This window comes from Manacus candei, unplaced genomic scaffold, assembly GCF_025592945.1.
Source record: "Manacus candei isolate 608988 ecotype Guabito, Panama unplaced genomic scaffold, ASM2559294v1 h1tg000018l, whole genome shotgun sequence".
In the NCBI taxonomy this organism is placed as follows: domain Eukaryota; kingdom Metazoa; phylum Chordata; class Aves; order Passeriformes; family Pipridae; genus Manacus; species Manacus candei.
In genome coordinates this window covers 13,756,438-13,773,915 of record NW_026138066.1, presented here as the reverse complement: position 1 = coordinate 13,773,915, position 17,478 = coordinate 13,756,438, and the positions used below count along the sequence as shown (strand labels likewise).

General features: G+C 41.3%; 1 protein-coding gene across 1 annotated transcript in view; it reads right to left on the bottom strand.

Annotated features, from left to right (window-relative positions):
* Positions 1-17,478, bottom strand: part of AGK (acylglycerol kinase) — a 36,847-nt gene that overhangs the window by 2,737 nt on the left and 16,632 nt on the right. The window contains exons 7-14 of the mRNA XM_051784770.1: positions 15,782-15,876; positions 13,693-13,762; positions 12,835-12,914; positions 10,716-10,773; positions 8,345-8,489; positions 7,164-7,261; positions 4,864-4,934; positions 493-577 (exon numbers count right to left, since the gene is read on the bottom strand). Coding sequence (XP_051640730.1) covers positions 493-577; positions 4,864-4,934; positions 7,164-7,261; positions 8,345-8,489; positions 10,716-10,773; positions 12,835-12,914; positions 13,693-13,762; positions 15,782-15,876 — 702 coding nt within the window. The remainder of the gene's footprint in view (positions 1-492; positions 578-4,863; positions 4,935-7,163; positions 7,262-8,344; positions 8,490-10,715; positions 10,774-12,834; positions 12,915-13,692; positions 13,763-15,781; positions 15,877-17,478) is intronic.

Here is a 17,478-nt window from a genome sequence, read left to right as displayed (position 1 = left end):
GAATCACAGAATGAGTCCGGTTGGAAGAGACCACAGTGCATCATCTGGTCCAACCTCCTTGCTCAAGCAGGCTCATCCTAAAGCACAGGATTACATCCTGACAGTTCTTTAGTATCTTCTGGGAGGAAGACTCGACAACCTGTCTGGGCAACCTGTTCCAGTTGTGGTCACTCACACAGTAAAGAAGTTCTTCCTCATATTCAGGTGGAATTTCCTGTGTATATGCAATATCCTCAACAACCATCATCACTGTCTTCATAAAAGATCTGCCACTATTTACTGGTAGAATGAAGCTCTCCCTCAGGTTTAAAGAGCAGCTGGGGAACTCCAGTATGAGTTTCCTGGCCAGGGACTCAGTTGCTGCATTGTGGAACTGCCTGTCTCACTGGCAGTGTAATCCATCTCCCAGGTTTGGAATAGGGATTTCTTAATGTGCAGCATCAATGGGTACAAGGAAATAAGGTGACAAAGTTTTCCAAGTCTTTGTCTCACCTCTGGAAGTTGCAAGATGCATCTGCTGGCTTGGATGCACTGACTCCCTTCAGGACACGTATGTGGGTCACGGATCTTTTGACTTCTGTTCAATCCAAAAGAGAGGTAAGGTAAGGACGTGTTTCTCTCAGAAAGAGAGAAAGGAAACAGCCTTCTTTAGGGATGACATTTCATTGTGGGGTGATAAAACACTATGCATTTGATAAACTTAGAGGTTATGTATATATACAAATATTTGTGGGTTTAACTGTGAGAAAGTAAAATAAACCTTCCCTCTTCTGCTGCAGTCAATACATATCAGTATGCACTGACAGCCTGCACCCAGCTTCTGCTCTGAGCTCACTGAATATATTTGAACATAGTTTTGCATACTTGAAAAAGGAGCAGAGTTTTGTGCTGAACTGTTCAATTCCTGCAGTGAATACTGTCTCCTCACATCCCATGCACCCACATAACTTACCAGCAACCTAAACAACCCTAAGACAAAAAAATGATAGAATTATAGTTATATTGAAACACTAAATTGCCATCTAAAAACAAACAAAAATTCCACTCTTAACATCAGCACCAATCAGAATGACATTTCTTAACAGCTGCTTTTATATAATTCTTGTGAAGAAACCCCCAGAAACTCATCATTTTATCCATTCTAAATAGCATATCCAGTATTGTCAGTATCTCGCTCATGGTGCCTGTAAGATTCTTACTTATGTACTGTATTTAGAGAAGTGCTGCTTTCTTTCCTACTTCTGTGGATATCAAATGGGAGCACATAGAAGGCAGCTGCCTGCCTTAGAAAGCTGGTGGTGCAAGTGCCATGGGGTCTTTTCCAAGACTCAGGATGCTGTCCTGTCACTGCATCAGCTGTTACAGGAACAGGGCACTGTGGTTCCCTCTCCCCACGTGTGCTGCTGCAGAGTGAGCACAAGCTCTTGGGTGTGCTGACCTGCCTCTGGCCTCCTGACTGACAACATGCATCACCTTTTGACTGACCACTGACAAAGGGTCACTGCACCCCGGGCAGTAACCTCTCAGTTTGGACCCCTCTTCAGACACACAAATAGCAAAGAGGACAGCAGAGAATAACAGTGTTAATACCTCACAGCTCTCAAGCATGGCAGAATTATCACAGATATTTCTCTGACAGTCAATGCCAGATGTCCCCAGCTTTTGCATCTATTCGTAGATTGATATGAAAGAGTCTATTTAAATATTGCCCAAAGAAAAGAACTCACAAAAACATGTCAGAATCTCCCCATACACCAAGTCTTCTATGCCCAGAGGAATGCAACTGATTCTTAAAATCACAGAAAATCCCAGAGAAAGAGCATGACAAGCAAGAGTTGAAACAGGAAATGATAATCAAAGTCAAAGGAAGAAAACCAAAGATACCAAAGGAAAGGGCAGGGAAGGACGGAAGCAATATTAACTGTGGAAAATTTGGTTTTAATCAAATATGTATAGAATAAAAGATTGATGAGTGACTGTGAGGGAATTAAACATCCTCCGGCAATATAAATCATAAATCATTGATGGCATGCAATATTGTCAGTTTATACAGTGCTGTACAAACAAGCAGCAAGATCACCCACTTAAAGTTTAACCTGCCTGGAGTTTAACATATAAGGTCCTAGATATGGCACTCTGTTGAGCAAGCAGATTTTTTTGGTCAATGAAAGCAAATGAAGCTCTATAGAAATGCAATTATGGGGTCAAGACAAAAGAGCCAAGACGCGGAAACAAAGATCGGTCAAAGGAGAACACTGGTAGAAGCAAATAGACACAACTCCACTTGCAGTGACTGCCCCTCTGATGGCCCAGTATAAAAGGATCAGAATTCATTTCCGTTAGATTCTGCTCCTTACTCAAGATGACAGCAATGTAAAATAGGAACAAGACTGAAAAGTCTAACAGCAACAGTTTCCATTGATTGTTGCATCCTGCTGAATCACAAAAATACAGGCAGAGAGAACCACAACACCTACTGCATGGAACACACAACTGTAACCTAGTTTTCACGTCCAGAAGGGGCCAATGTTAAATGATTAACGACTCAGAGTAAGTCCTCTAACAAAAAAAACCCAAAACAGTCCAGTCTTCTGCACTGTAGCTGGTAACTGTATTCATGCTCTGGAGTGACAGCTCTCAAAACTTTCATATACAGAATCTAAGCTGGCTAACAAAATGTGGATTACTGATGCTACACTTTCCATCCCTGCTTTCCTCCCCTCCAGCACTTCTTAGTAAGCACACCATTGTAACCACCTCTTCTTCCACCTTATCTTAAACATCAGCTCTACCCTTGCTGCAAATGCTCTTGTTCACACAAATCTGATCCACAGCCAGAGGGCACTTCTATACACCTGGGATGACCTACTCTTTTCTTTGAAATCTATCAGCAGTTGCCCTCCAGCACACTGATGTATCCCCACATACACACACTGCCTGAACCTCCATGGTAGTTTCCTGCTGGATGTGTAATTTCCTCTGTGTGATCCATCAGTTCTCATCAGCTCCTGTCAGTGCCCTCTTCACTATAAAAAAACCTTGATATCTGCACTAATAAGGTATTTTCCCTAAACACCTTTTCACCCCCCCAAAATTCTGGTGGAGTTTAAACTATGCATTAAAAAGAGAAGAAAAAAGAAGGAGCTTCTTCACACATTTCCAAAGACAAATCCTGTTGGTGCTGCACAATGGGGAGCCTCTGATAATGGGCTTGACTCAAAGCACGCTGCCAAAGGCCCTGTGGGATCTCTGAACACCCTGATTCTGCCTTACACAAACAGGGTACATTTTTTCTTATCTGACTCCTCTCTGTATAACTAACCAGTCCCTCCTGCTGTTCCCCCACCCCATACACCCCTCTTTCTTTGTCACCTGTACACTTTTGGGCACTAATTAATCAAAAGAGCTTCTTTCTCTGAACTTTGCTTGAACAGCAGCTCAAAGCTTTGGGTACTGCCTCTAATTAGCTCTAGACAGCAGGGCAATGTTAATGCTCATGAGAGACTTTTTCTGCATGACACTCTAACTGCAGTCAGAAAATATGCCATAGTACTGCATGGAGCATGTCCAGTCGACATGGGAATATTTACAGTGGGAATACACTTGGATAGGCCTCCCTTAAATCACCCAAGTTCATCTACATTTTTTCCACTAGCAAAGTGTTTGAGAACCCAGCATAGCATCTCCTTTGTCTCCCTCCTTTAGGAGACCAGATTCCTCTGGTTTCTAATAGGAGACTCTCCTCCTCCTCCTTTCCCTCTGTAGCCTTCAAAGCAAAGATTTCAGTCCCAAGCAACCTATGGTCCACATGGCTCATGCAACTTAAAAGCAGTTGCAGGAGGGTAACCTGACCTACAGTGTATGCACAGGTAAGAAGATTCTATTCCCACTGAGGCTTGTGGGATGCCCAAAAAATGGGCCTGCAGCTGCCATTAGTATCATAAACAAGAGATACAAGCAGGAATTATTAAGGTGATGACAAACAGGTAAAACTGTGCTGAAATCCTCCCACTGATTTCACTAGAGGGAGCTCTAAGACTTAAAAAACAGCAAATAAAAAAAAACAAATAAAAAGCACTCTTGGATTTAGCAGGAAAATCTGTTGCTGGTAAAAACTGCACTGAAGACGCAATGTATTTGTGAGTGGGACTGTATGAAGAAACTGGAAAAGACAGCTGTGATTTGCATCTGGTGAGAGCAGGAGGAACAAGACAACATTCATTTTTTCTCTATATGCTTCTTCTTCATACCTGCAGCCTTCTTACTCCACATACAAGCAGCACCAAGACATTTGCCTTAAGTCCCTGTTTCAATGTACATTTTCCAACAGTCCGTCCAGCTCAGACCTAATTTCTCACAAGAGTTATTGAGTTAAGGAAGCTTTTCCCTTAGACAGCAGGGCCTGTCTAATCACAGTTCAGAAATTCCAGGTATCACTAGTACAAATGTTATCAGCTCTGTGACCTACTTCTCAATCCACTGAGCAGCCAGGGCTAAAAGATTCTGGGGATAAGTCTGCATGGCTGTCTATAAAACTTGGTTATGACAGTAATATACAACTAGTACTGACTTAGAGCAACATGGGAAAAGACAAAAGGTACAGTAAACTCAGAAGCTACGAAGAACTCCAGGTCCTGGATTCTGACACTCCAGGTTCTGGAGTTCTGCCTTGTTTACAGAAAATGAGTAAGAATTTTAAAGAACAAAATCATTAATCCTCATGAAGCACTACTGACTGGTGTCCTTTGCTGTCTTCTGCTTCTGAACTTTGCAGCACAAGATTAGAGAAAACCAGCTTTTCAGGATTTGTGTTCTCACTCACACAGTGATTCTGTCACCTTTTTGCAGCCTTCCCACACTCACCCTCTGTGAACAAACTCTCCTTTGCTGACAGTGTCTGCTTCAATGCAAATGTCCATGAAGTCCTCAGTGCGCTGTGCAAAAAAGGATTCAGAAATCAAGCAGTTAACATCTGAAAATGCCACACCCATGAGACTGCAATATGTTCACACAATGCCCAGTCCTTTGTCCCACAAAAGGACTCAGAAGATGCACTTCTGCATTTCATGCTTTTTTTTCAAATCTCAACTTGAGATTTGAATTATAAATTATAGACAGTATTTTCCCATTGATGAATATTCAAAGAAATACCACAAGAAGCAAAATAACAAGTCACACATTTGGCTTCTTGTTACATTTAAAGACAATAGCAGACCCCTTAGGTTTACTAATTTATTTCTATTCAGTGGGTCTTTCATGAATTTCAGCAATAGTACAATGATACAATGTTTGGCCACCAAACACTACAGTAAGAGAATTTTAAACAATACAATTTGGAAATCAAAGTGTCCTTGGTATCAATCCTTTAAACTCCTTACTTAGCTTCTTTCATATTTACAGCCTGCTCTTAAACTGAGTATACAGTAAAGGTTTTTCCAGGAAAGCAACTTTGATAAAGATGCAATTTATTCTTTTTATTTCTTTTAACATTTCTGTCCTGGCAGAAGTCCTAGTGCAGATGCAATCAAAATGACAAAAGTAAAAATAAATGCATCTATTAGTATAACAGTTTATTTGCTGTTCTGCAGAGGTAGTCTTGGCACTGTCTGAGCTGCATCTGCATGGCTTTATCAGCTCTCTTCAAGAGGGCAGCCTAGGCATGAATCTGAGGTGAGACAGAGAGACAGGAGTGGCTGACAGTAGTCAGCAGATGTGGCCTGGTATCGATTTGAGAGAGCTGCTCTTCAGCTTTGATGGCTGCAGGGACAACGGCTTCAAGACTGGGAGTTATAAGCAGATGCAAGGGGTCTACAGGTGTAGAAAAAACAAAGATGCAGCATCAAGATACTTCCAGATCTAGAAACAGAAGTACAACTCGCCTTACATAAACTTGTCCACTTTTCTAAACCATGCAAGAGACATGAGAACCCTACATCACTTCTTTTTTTCAATACCACTGAGTATTAAAATGCATCTTGAAGGCATAAAGGAGACAAAACAAACGACCCAAAACCAATGAAACAACAGAAGAGACATAAGGGCTAGTTTGTGGCAAACAGATACTTTTTCAGTTCTTGGTAGGTCTGTATTTATTTTACATCACTGACTCCAATCCAGTTCAGCAACCAAAACTCTTGTGTTCAAGTGCCATCTAGAAACCACTAAAACCCCAAATACCCAAATACCCAAATACTAGTCTCTGTCTAGCTTCTACCATTACTAAGACACTGACAGTGCAAATCATAAGCCACTGAGAAACTAAAGTTCATGTGGTACATTATAAGGAGAAAACATTTTAAAGACTACGTTTGCCTGCTTTATTTTTTGTTCTGATCCTACAAAATAACATATCAACGTAACTCAGATTTTCATGTTCTTAAAGACTTAAATTCTGAGCAAGAAATATGCTGCAGGAAGTTCAATGCCTCCTGTTAATCTGGGTGTAGTGGCTACGGTTTCCTGTAGCCACGAGGAGGACATGAAGGGAAGCTCACCTGTGTTAGTGTTTTCCAGTAAAACTAAAGACTGACATCTACTCAAATAGCTTCCACAGCAGTAAAATTGCACCAAAACACAGGCATAAGCTAAAGACAGGTTTTAAAACAATTAATGGACAGCATGAACAAGCTGAGAAGGTTATGACAGGTACAGTTCCTTTGCTGCCTTGGTTCTACTCTTCCACAACAACCTGCATTTCCTTTCCTTCAAATTGGTGTAGCCCCTGTCATTTCCCTAGTCCCAGTTCTTTTTAACTCTTAGCTCTGCAAGTCAAAAGAAGAGAGAAAAAGGCAAAATTCCAGCCAGACATTCAGGTTCAACTTCCTCCTAGCACCAGTTGATCAAACAGAATCACTCTCACATGGTGAAGAAGGAATGGAATGCCTATTTTGATGCTTTGTTTTCTCATGGGCAATCCTAAAACTTGTTTGGCTAGTGAAAACCTTGTACAGATTCCTCCTGATCCCACCGCATCCCAGTTTTACATCCATCTCCAGTGCTTTTACACTGGCTCTGAAACTTGCCCATTCCTGGATTCAGTCATGGGCCTCTCCTTGCACGAGGCAGTAAGTTTTATCTTTGTAGACACAAGAATGGGAGTTTAACAAGAAAGGAAAACTCTGTGGCCAGCCAGCATTTGGAATCCAGTTATATTATGGTCTTACTGTTAGATCAAGCTGCCTGTTCCGAGTTGCAATGGAAAGCTCAATGGTGGAGAGCTTCAGTTCTTCCCAGTCCTCGGGGGTTACCTCCCGGGGAAATTCTGCATATTAAGAGGAGAAGATATCAATCATTAAGTGGAATTCAACTGCACTGATCATTATGAACCATGAAACATCAATGCCAGACACAAAAATCACTCTGAGCCTTTGTGGCCACTAGTTTTGATTCTTAAAAATGTAAAAATCTTATAAAAGGAAAAGGGAGCTTGGGAGTACTGAAGAAAAAAATAGCATCAGCATTCACACAGTAGCAGAAAAGACTGTCAAGCACAGTACAAAACAGCCCTGTGAGTCCTTATGCCCAGGGATTAACAGATCTCCTGGGCTAGTTACAGGAACATTTAGAAAACACATGAAGTGCCACTACCAAAAAACCAGGAATCTGGTGTTCAGGATGCTGTAGTAACATGTATTTTCTATAGGAGGAAACTCCCCGGTTCAGTTCTCATACACAGGTCACTTAATTCATGCTTCTGTATGAATCACCTCTGCCAGCCAAGAAGAAATGAGGTCTTTGCATCACAGCAGATTGCACAACATACACACTCTCCTTCCTTCTGTGCTCTGCCAGGTGCACTGCCCAGCCAACAGCCCACCCAAGAGAGGCTCACAGAGAAGAAAGTTTATGATACAGAAAGAAATTTAATGTACTGTGAGAAACTTAGGGCTTCTGCATGGCCCAAATTTTACTGTTCTATTTCAAGTAACATTCGTTGCTCTGTGTCAGCAACTCTCCCCACCCTGGAAAACAAGGGCTGCTCCTCTCTCACCAGCTCACTAAGAAGCCATTCCACTGGAAGGTTTCAAGAAGTTCACCCAAAAGTGCCAAGTATTCCCTAAGGAGACCTCCACAGCAATGACAAGCAACTCTGAGTCCAGGGAATGCCCTGGGTTCTTTGCAAATGGATCTTTGCTAATGGGACCACAAGCACTGGTAGGACTACTCTGTTCCATTTCCCCACTGTAAGTATCTTGACAAAATCACAGTTTAAAAAAATTAAAAAAAATAAATTAATAAATAATAGTAATTAAAAAGAGCACAAAAGTAAAGCAGACATCCCCCCTCCCAGTCTATTAGAGGAGTAGAACCTGCCTGTGAGTTTGTGCCAAAATACACATCTCACCTTTTGGAGGTGACCAGTATGAGCGAAGCCGTCTGTAAAGCCTCACATACAAAGGAGGTCTCGATGGTTTCTCCTCTGGCTCTTCTGGAGGTCTCTCAGTTGGACCCACATACATGAGAGCAGCTTGATGTTTCTGAGGCCACTCCTTGAGTTTACATGAAAAGGAAAGGCAGAACATAAAGGCATTTCAGCACCTACCTGTTTTGTCCTCTAGCCTATTTATTCTGTGCTCCCAAGTACTGCTGAGATCTACCCAGGCCCCACCACTGCCTCAGCCTACTTTGTGGTCTCCAGCCTCCAGATTCATACCTGAGATGACATTTTTTGCAGCTTCAAAGAGTCCCCAAGTCCACTAACCTACTCCTTCCCCACACAAAGTGAGGCATTTTCCCCTCTACGAGCAGAGGGTAAAGGGATGTTTTCTTTGCTGCTGATGTGTGGCAGGGTGACATGGCTGCTTCTGGCTGCAGGGAACAACCAAAACCAGCAAGGTCAACATTAATGGCTGAAAGTACAATTGGTCTCTGCATGGCACAAGGGAACCTCAAAGAGCAACTGCACAGCGGGATCCAGTGCAAACAGACAAAGACAGTTCTGTGTGCAGCCAAGGGGCACTGAAACCTGGCAGGCCTTTGTTCTCCAACAACTCAAACAATCCAGATCTGATCTGATAGTCAGGTGCTTATAGACAGCAGTGCAACAGGTCTTAAGGCAAGTCAGGTGTAATTTATAAAGCATGCTAGGGGAAAAAAACGGGGAAAAAAGTACTAACACATTATTCTTCATGACATCTTTTCGTTTTGAAAATAATTTCTGAAATGCTCCAAACATAGGACTAAGGGAGGGAATCATTTAACAGGATTTTAAATGTATATAGTAAAACAAAACAGCCAGGAGCCCACATGAACTCAATACAATTAATTTTCAATGCACAAAACTTTAAAATTAGTTTTGGATCATACAGCACAGGTTGTTAAGCTAATTCAGTTCACACCTCTGAGAGCAAGGAAGGAGTCTACTATCATACTTACACAATAAAGAGAACAAACAGAGGTTGTATCACTAGGGCAATACACAAACAATAAATATTAAGGCTTAAAGGGAAAAGCAGTAACGTTGTGATAATTTAAGCCTGTATATTCTAGAAGAGATGATAACACTAACAATGCCCCTACCAATACCAGAGGTGAGCCCTTTCCCATTACACTTTTTTAAGTACAGGTCACCCTGTTTCAATAGACAGCTACAGCAAAACCAGAAAATATGAAGTGTGCAGCAGCAAAGACAAGCCAGGAAGAGATTAAGCTCAACAGGCTGGAGCCACTTATTATAGAAATTAACAGAATGATAACATAAGAAGCACATAAAGCAATAAATACCACAATTAGAAGAGATCAGGTAGAAACTTTTCTATTGTAATATCAGAAAAAGTGGCCACTTCAGCCTTCAGCAGGTTAAACAGATCTTTTTAATGCACAATGAATAGTTCACCAGTAAAATCCACTATCACTGCCCACAGCTGAGGCTAAGGACTCAACAAAAGGTAGAAAGGGGCTGGAGAGAAATCAAGAGGAGGTTTCCACCTAGAATGCCAGCACACAATCATCATCTTCAATTTCCTGGGGATGGGGGAGTAAAAAAAAACAAAAAAACAACCAACCCAACTTCCATGGATATATTACCATTAAACTCCCCTTTACAGGAGCTTCCTATAAAAGAATCATTGGCACTATCACAGACAGCATGACTAGACTGCACAGTCTGATCTACTGTACCAGCTCCTGGGTATTTCCACAGCTTTTCATTAGGATTCTTATATGTTCAGAGAACAGGAAAAGCATGTGTGTGAAACTGTCTCACCTTTCATGCAGATCAAATTTTAATCTTTCCAGGATTTTAAGCAACAGAAAAGTTTAAGGTGAGATATAAGCTATTAATCTTCATGTTCATTTTACCACACAAAGAAGCCTTATCAATGTGCATGAGCAGTCTAATTATAGACCCTTCTGCCAGGTGAATTAAATCAGAGTGAAATGTTATCACAAGAAAGGCTGTTGAGAAAAGGTGATTGAGCTCTTTGGTGCTTATCTTCACCACCACTGCTGCTCACCAGTTTCACAGGGGGTTACTGGCTCCCCCTGGTGATCTTGCAGCAATGGATCTTCAGTAAAGGGAACTTTTAAAAAGGCATTTCTCTTCCCCTTCATCTCTTCTGAAGTAAGTCTATCAATTGATAGGTTTTTTAACAAGTCCAGCTTCACTCCCATTGTATATTGTTACCAGAATCCTTCACAAAAACTAGCAGATAAATTATACAAAGCAAAGTCAGCCTTTTCATTTCCCATACACTTTCCTCACAATTAATTTTTACCTTAAATGTACTGAAAAAGTGAGCTGCTTTGGTTTTCAGAGGCCCAAGGTACCAGTACCTGAAAAGAGAACACAAACAGACCTTCTAAGATATCCAGGGGTCAATACTGGGAAAGGGAAAAACCTTGCATGCAGTCAGAGCACACAGACTTGTCTGCCACTGAGTTAGTGCTCCCTGATAACTTTTAGCTTTTTGATACTGTAAGATAGTTTCTACACATCACCAGCAGCTTAGCAGTGACATCCCTTTCCTGATTTACAGATCACCAAAATGCAGTGTATAATCTTCACTACAGGCAGCAGGACATCTCACTAGCAGAATTTTACTTAGTTATGTGACACAACTGGGGATGATTTAAAGGCCTGTGGTCCAACAGCTGGTGGTTTGCACCTCCACAATATGCAATAAAGCATTATGCTGGAGGAAACAAACAAAAATCAAAAGCTTCAGAGACAAAAGAACAGAGCCAGAAACATTCGTTTGTCCCAGGGGATTCTCACATCAACATCAGTGTTCTACAAAATAAAAATCTGATCAGCCACACAGCTGGTGGAATCTACAAACTGTATAGAATCCAAAGATGTGACTACAGTTAGGCAGGCTTGGTGCACATTTTGATCACTGTCTTCCAGCAAATAGGGTCAGCAAAGCACATTAAACAACATCAGGTCAAGAGTATTGCAGACCTAAGTCTATCACTAACTACTAAGGTGTGCAACTGTCCACCACTCCCATCAAGCCATGAAGCTGTCTGTAAAATAATGACATAAATCAGCACCAAGTCTCCAGCAGGACAGTGCTTAGCAGAGGGATAGTCAGATAAATTTCTGGAACTTTTTCTTACAGCTTAACTCTCTTTAAATAGGTGCCTTCTTTTCAGTATAAGATCAGTTGTACTGGAATACACCAAATGTTTATTTTAGCCCAATAACTCATCCCTCATGGGGACCAAAAGCAGATGAAGTGGAGAATTATAAAAACAGGACAAGCACACACGGTTCTTGTTCCAAGCAGACTCTGAGCACCCATTCATTTGTGGCTGAAGTGCTTTCCAAGCTGGGCACATTTTCTCTACATTTTCTCTGCGTTAGAAAACATTCTTGCCTCACGTACAAGAGGTGCTGTTATGCCTCCAGCACTCTGTCCAAAAGACTCTTAAAAAAGGGAACTGCTGCAGGAAAAGATGTGAAGGCTGGCACTAGGCAAAAAACAGGGCATGGGCAGGAAGCCTAATCAGAGTGCAGAGCAAAGAGAAGTGCACTTCCTTGAACTTGGGGCTGCAGGAGAGATTGTAGCAAAGCCAACTCAGCACCTACACAGCCTACTAAGAATGTTCCTTGTTTCCCAGGGACCTGACAGCTTACTGCATCTCCCCCATCCCCTCTCAAACCTCTCAAATATTTGCCAGACAGACTCCAGAGGTCAGCTACCTCTTCCTTCCTGACAAATATGGCTCATTCACAAAGCACACGGTATTTCCTTACAGCTGCACCCCCGAGGCATGTGCTGCGTTCCCTCCCCAAGAGTTTGGGAAGTGAGCTGCTTTGGCACTGCTGCTCCTTCACCAGACAATGCTTGTCATTTGATACACAGACATGGCATGTTAAATGTCCTTTTGGAGAAAGCCCAATAATTATTAGTTTAGCATTCAGAGAACAGTCATCAGGCAGCACAGTCCACGCCATTTCCAGCAGGAACTTCAGGGCATTTCTACATCTATCTGATGTCCCTTGTTGGAATTGAGTTACAGAGTCCACATGCACCTTTTCATTGGCAGTGATGAAAAACAATGGCCAATTACTTTACTTAGACTTTACTCAAGGGAGAGATTTTCCCCCTGCTATGATCTGAATAAAGTTCCAGAAGCGGATATCACAAGGCAAGAAGAAAGTAAATACTTGAAAGAACAGGCAAGCAACCAGATAAGTGTTTATTTTGAATTATAAAAATGCTGATACATCTTACACTCCCATGTGTGTAATGTCAGACCTAACAAGAGTGGGTGCCTCTGTCTGTCAAATGCCTACACTCAAAAAAAGACTTACTTAAGAGAGGGGGTTATATCTTTTTGGCAACAGATGCTAAAAGAGGCACAATTTCAAAAATGGTATTTTCTTACTTGCTAGCTTTAACTCCTGCATCTCTGTAAGATCCCCATCTCAAACTAGAGACTGCAAATACAGGCTGTTCCTTTTCTCCCTGTGAAGAAAAATAAGGATTGCAAAATTACTTTCTCTTACCTTGTTTCCAAATTTATTTTCTGCAGTCGGAAAAACAGCATTTCTAAATAAAAACTGATTTCTGATTAATCCCAAAAGTGACATTTAACAGAAGGGGTATGATAAACACCTAACAGCAATAAAGCTTAGCAGAATTTAAGCACTGTACATCCTGTCTGCTCTGGAGAGGAATATAAGAGGTGAAATTTTGAAGAAGTAGACTGAGTTTGACTGCACACCCTGCAATGGCTGTTTCATTCTGTGGATATTGCCAGCCAAGAGCAAGGAGCTCTGCACAGTGACACTACACTCTCACTGCAGAAACATCCATTCTACAACGTAACAGAAAAACAATATTCAAAAACCATGCAGGGCACAGCCAAAGGTTTTCCTGTTTTACATTTTCCAGTCTGTCAAAGAAAGCTACTAACGGCACAACACATATGAATGCACCAAATCAGCTCAGACAGCTGTTGCTGTCTCTCAACATTGCTACAGAGACATGGCTGTTACTAAGTTTTGTATTCACCAATACTCTCTGAGCCTCAAAAAAGCTGATGTTCAGGCATTCTGCTGTTTTCTCCCAGTTAGACTATCTGATGTCACAGTGGAGAAATGACTGCCATCAGAACTGCTGATATCATAAACCAAAATTTGTAACAGCATTACACAGAGGAAAAGCAGTCCATATAAACACAAAAACATGAGAACAGGAAAGTTTTAGGAATGTTGAATTCCAAAAAAGCAGACGCTTTTACCTTGATCTGTAAGACATCAAGTGGAACTGTCTCTCCCTTCAAAATGGCCAGTGTAGCATTAGTAATATGTCTGCAAAACAAACAGGGGAAAAAAAAGCAAAGGAAAACAAACAGGAAGGAAGAAAATGAGTAAGCTTTAAAATTACATTTTTTTCTAGAAAATTCCAGTACAAGTCCTTTTTTCAGCAAACATAATAACCCTGGGGAAAAGTGCTGCACTTCACTGAAATGAGAAAGCAAAATGGGTGGCTGCAACACATGACAAAGCCTGAGTCCTAACAAACAGCAAAATAGACAAAAAGCAAAAGGAAATTCTCAGCCTAAGCTTTTCACAGATTCCTCCCTCTTCAGCTAACCTGGCAGATCATATGCCAACTGTGTTACCTGCTGTTTCAGATACTTAACACACTAAGGACCCAAATAATTGTTTTATTTTAGTGGTAGGGGATGGCACAAGACTGGTCTCAGCTCGTGTGTCTGGGACTGAACTGCATTAGTATGCTAATTTGTTTTGAAGTTTTTAATCAACATAAATCTACCTATCAGCTGTGCTCCCGTCCTTTCGGTCTCCATTAAGTTGTGGGCAGTAGCTAAGGCACTTTGTCATTTCAACCTGTAAAGATTTTGTAATCAAAGTGTTTAAGTGCATTAAATAGTTTATGTTCAAACCTTGAAGCATATACTTGATTAAAACTCCTTCTTTGTTTTCAAAGCTGGGTAAAATTCAGATTCCACATTGCATACATTTCCAGTGTCTCAGCTGGACAAGGAAAAAATGCAGTTTTCAGATCCAGCCCAATACTCCTGTGAATCAGTGGGAGAAATTGCCCTTGGCTCCATCAGGATTACAATACTGAGACAGATAAGGAAGCTGCTCTTCCCACAGCCCTTCTTCTCTCCTAACTCTTATCTTTCTGTAAGACCTTTACAATTCCTACACTCCAAAGTAAGAGTGCTGAAGGAACCAAAGCCCAAATACTTCTTTTAAAAATACCACTTCTGTACTTTTTAAGTCAGGTTGTGTTACTGGTGTGGACTGTTAAGCAGCCTATTGACCAAATTACCTTCAACTTCACCAACATGCTGCAGTCTCACCTGCACAGTTCATTACCTTGGGACAAGAAGATCATTCATTTCAAACAGCTTCTTTAGAACCCAAACATAAATTATTATTTTAATCTTAGCTGCTGATTACAGCCTTGTCCATCTTGCTGAGCTTCAAAGCACTCTGGTAGTTTTAATGAAGGATGTTATGCCAGTTGACTCATGGGTTTTATGGATGATGGATACCAGCAAGGGTTCCAGAAAGAAAAATGTTAATGAGTTAGTGGGAAAGCAAGAGTGAAGAGATTTCAGCAGCAAGAAGAAATCTTATTAGTATGAGAGAAGAGGAAGGGAACAATCAAAAAGAAATGAAGTGTGGGGAAAAGAAAGATAAGCTGACCAGGCTTTTTACTTTAGAAGTGGACAAAATGATCTTGCAAACAAACTGAAATGCAGGCAACAGATTCCACCAGGTTGGATCATATCCAGGATGCTAAACATAAGAATCAGGTTGTTGTACTGTTGCCAGCATCAGTCCCACCACAGGGAAAAGCCAGTCCCACTCTGCAAAATTCAGTAATAGGATCCAGCCTTTCCCATATTCTTGTACTAATCCTTACTTTGCAGGTGCTAACCCAGTTATATGCAGACTGGTTTAAAGAATTCTTAGACTGGAGAAGGGACAGAAAGAGGACTTATTTTTGTTTTACTTTGTCATATTCTTGCTACATCCTTGTCATACCCTTTCTGCTATTCCTAAGAGGCTGATCCTTTTAATCCTTTTTTTTAAAAAAAACTTGAGCATCACACGATCACAGAGAAATTAGCCACAGCAAATTATATCATGTTCTAATAATACATACATTTCCTTCTTTTAATTTTTAGTCAGTTTTTGGAAGTCATTAACTCAGGCAAGTTCAGAGAACTGTCAGGCTCTGCCCAGAGACTGCCAACTTCTATGTAACACAGAAGAAAAAGAAAAGTATCAAGCTACCAAGAACTCCTTGAAAGCAAAAAATATGTTTCAGAAACATGTAATACTTACTGGACTTGGTTTGTGCTCTCAGGGTACAGCGTGTGGCTCAGAGTGCAGGTTTTTCCAAGAGGTATGAATCCTATAGGAATCTTACTGAAGGCAGCCTGGACACATGAGGAGAGTAAATAAATTAACATTTGCATCAGCTGAAGGAAGTTCCTGTGTGGAGATCACAGCTGTGTCTGGTATCACCCCTTTGGCACTGAGCAGCCAGGCACTTCCTTAAACGAGGCAGTAACACATAATGACTCAGAACATGGCATCCAAATCTGTGAATCCACCAATGCCAACTGGGTACAAAGGAGCTCTCCATAATCATTAAGAGCATTGTTACATGCAAGTTGGCAGCCACATCCCAACTAATGCACAGATTCTGTCAGCAATCTGCCATCTTTCTTAATACTGACAGTGGCATCACAAGCTCTGAATCTCATTACTATTGCAGAAATGCCCCTCTGACAGAGTAACCTTGCATAGCAAAGAGATTTTCTCACTTAAGGAAAGGAAATCAATTGATTCCGCTGGCACCCAAATCATGAAGCAGCAGAAGGTCTAATTTTTGAAAGTCATTGACAATGTTGTTTTTCTATACCACAGTTCAGCAAAAGGGCTTGTTGAAGGAGCAAGTTATTATACTGTGCCTTGTAATAAACTGTGCTTCTTGAAGCATGTCAGCAAATCATTGTAAACTACCATATATCAGAGTTGTACCATCTCCCTCCGGGGCACTGCTGCCAGCAGCACCGGGATAGTGCCAATCCACACCGACTCAGTAATTCCCGTCTCACTGCCCCACCATTCTCCCTTGCTATCTCCATGTCACCTGCGAGTCTTAATGCATCTCAAACATCCTTCCCTCATTTTCCTCAGAGCTGTTTTACAGTGTGCAGATCAGAGGCTGGCTGCAGCTCATGCAGTCAAGCTCTGCTCCCCTGGCTGCCAGTAACGTTGTTTCTGGAATACCTTGCAGAGGTTCTTCTTATCCAGGCAACAGAGATATGACATACCCGAGTGGAAAGGGAAGCAGAGCACAGAGAGGGGGGGCTGAAGTGCAGATCTCTACTCCTAGGACACAGTGATATGAAGGACAAGAAGAATTCCCTGGCCAAAGACACAAAGTGACACAGTGGCAATACTACAATGCAGTATTCCACCTGCATTTGTGCTGGATGCAGAATTTCCTATGCTGCTGCAAAATGACTCAAACTACATGGAGATAGTAAGTCAGAAAACAGAGAAAAGAAACTAGCCAGTAAAGCCTCTAAAACTTTTCTTCCATGATCTTCAGATTATAGAGGTCTCAGGAGCCAACTATAATAATATTAAACTTAAAAAACTGATTTCTCAGAATTGATACAGGTAGCCCACCTTTAAAAATGCTGGCTTGGTTGCAAAGTTCCTCTTGTCACATTCAGACAAAGCAAATGCCTAAACAGATACAATTCTAGCTGCCAAGGGTATCATCATAATCTTGTCTGGATCATTTAATTGAGTTTTTGCCAGTTCCTGCCAGAAGGTTTTGGGAACAATGATTCCCTCCTTTCTTCAATAACACTGTCCTCCCACTTTAAAAAGAAAAATCTCCCTCATTTCCATTTGGAGTGATCCACCTTGAGAGGTTAAAATTTGCTTAGTGCAGCCATCTGCATAGGTAGATATTCACTGCTTGAAAAAACAGCAGAGCAATCTCAAAGCAGAGGGAGTGT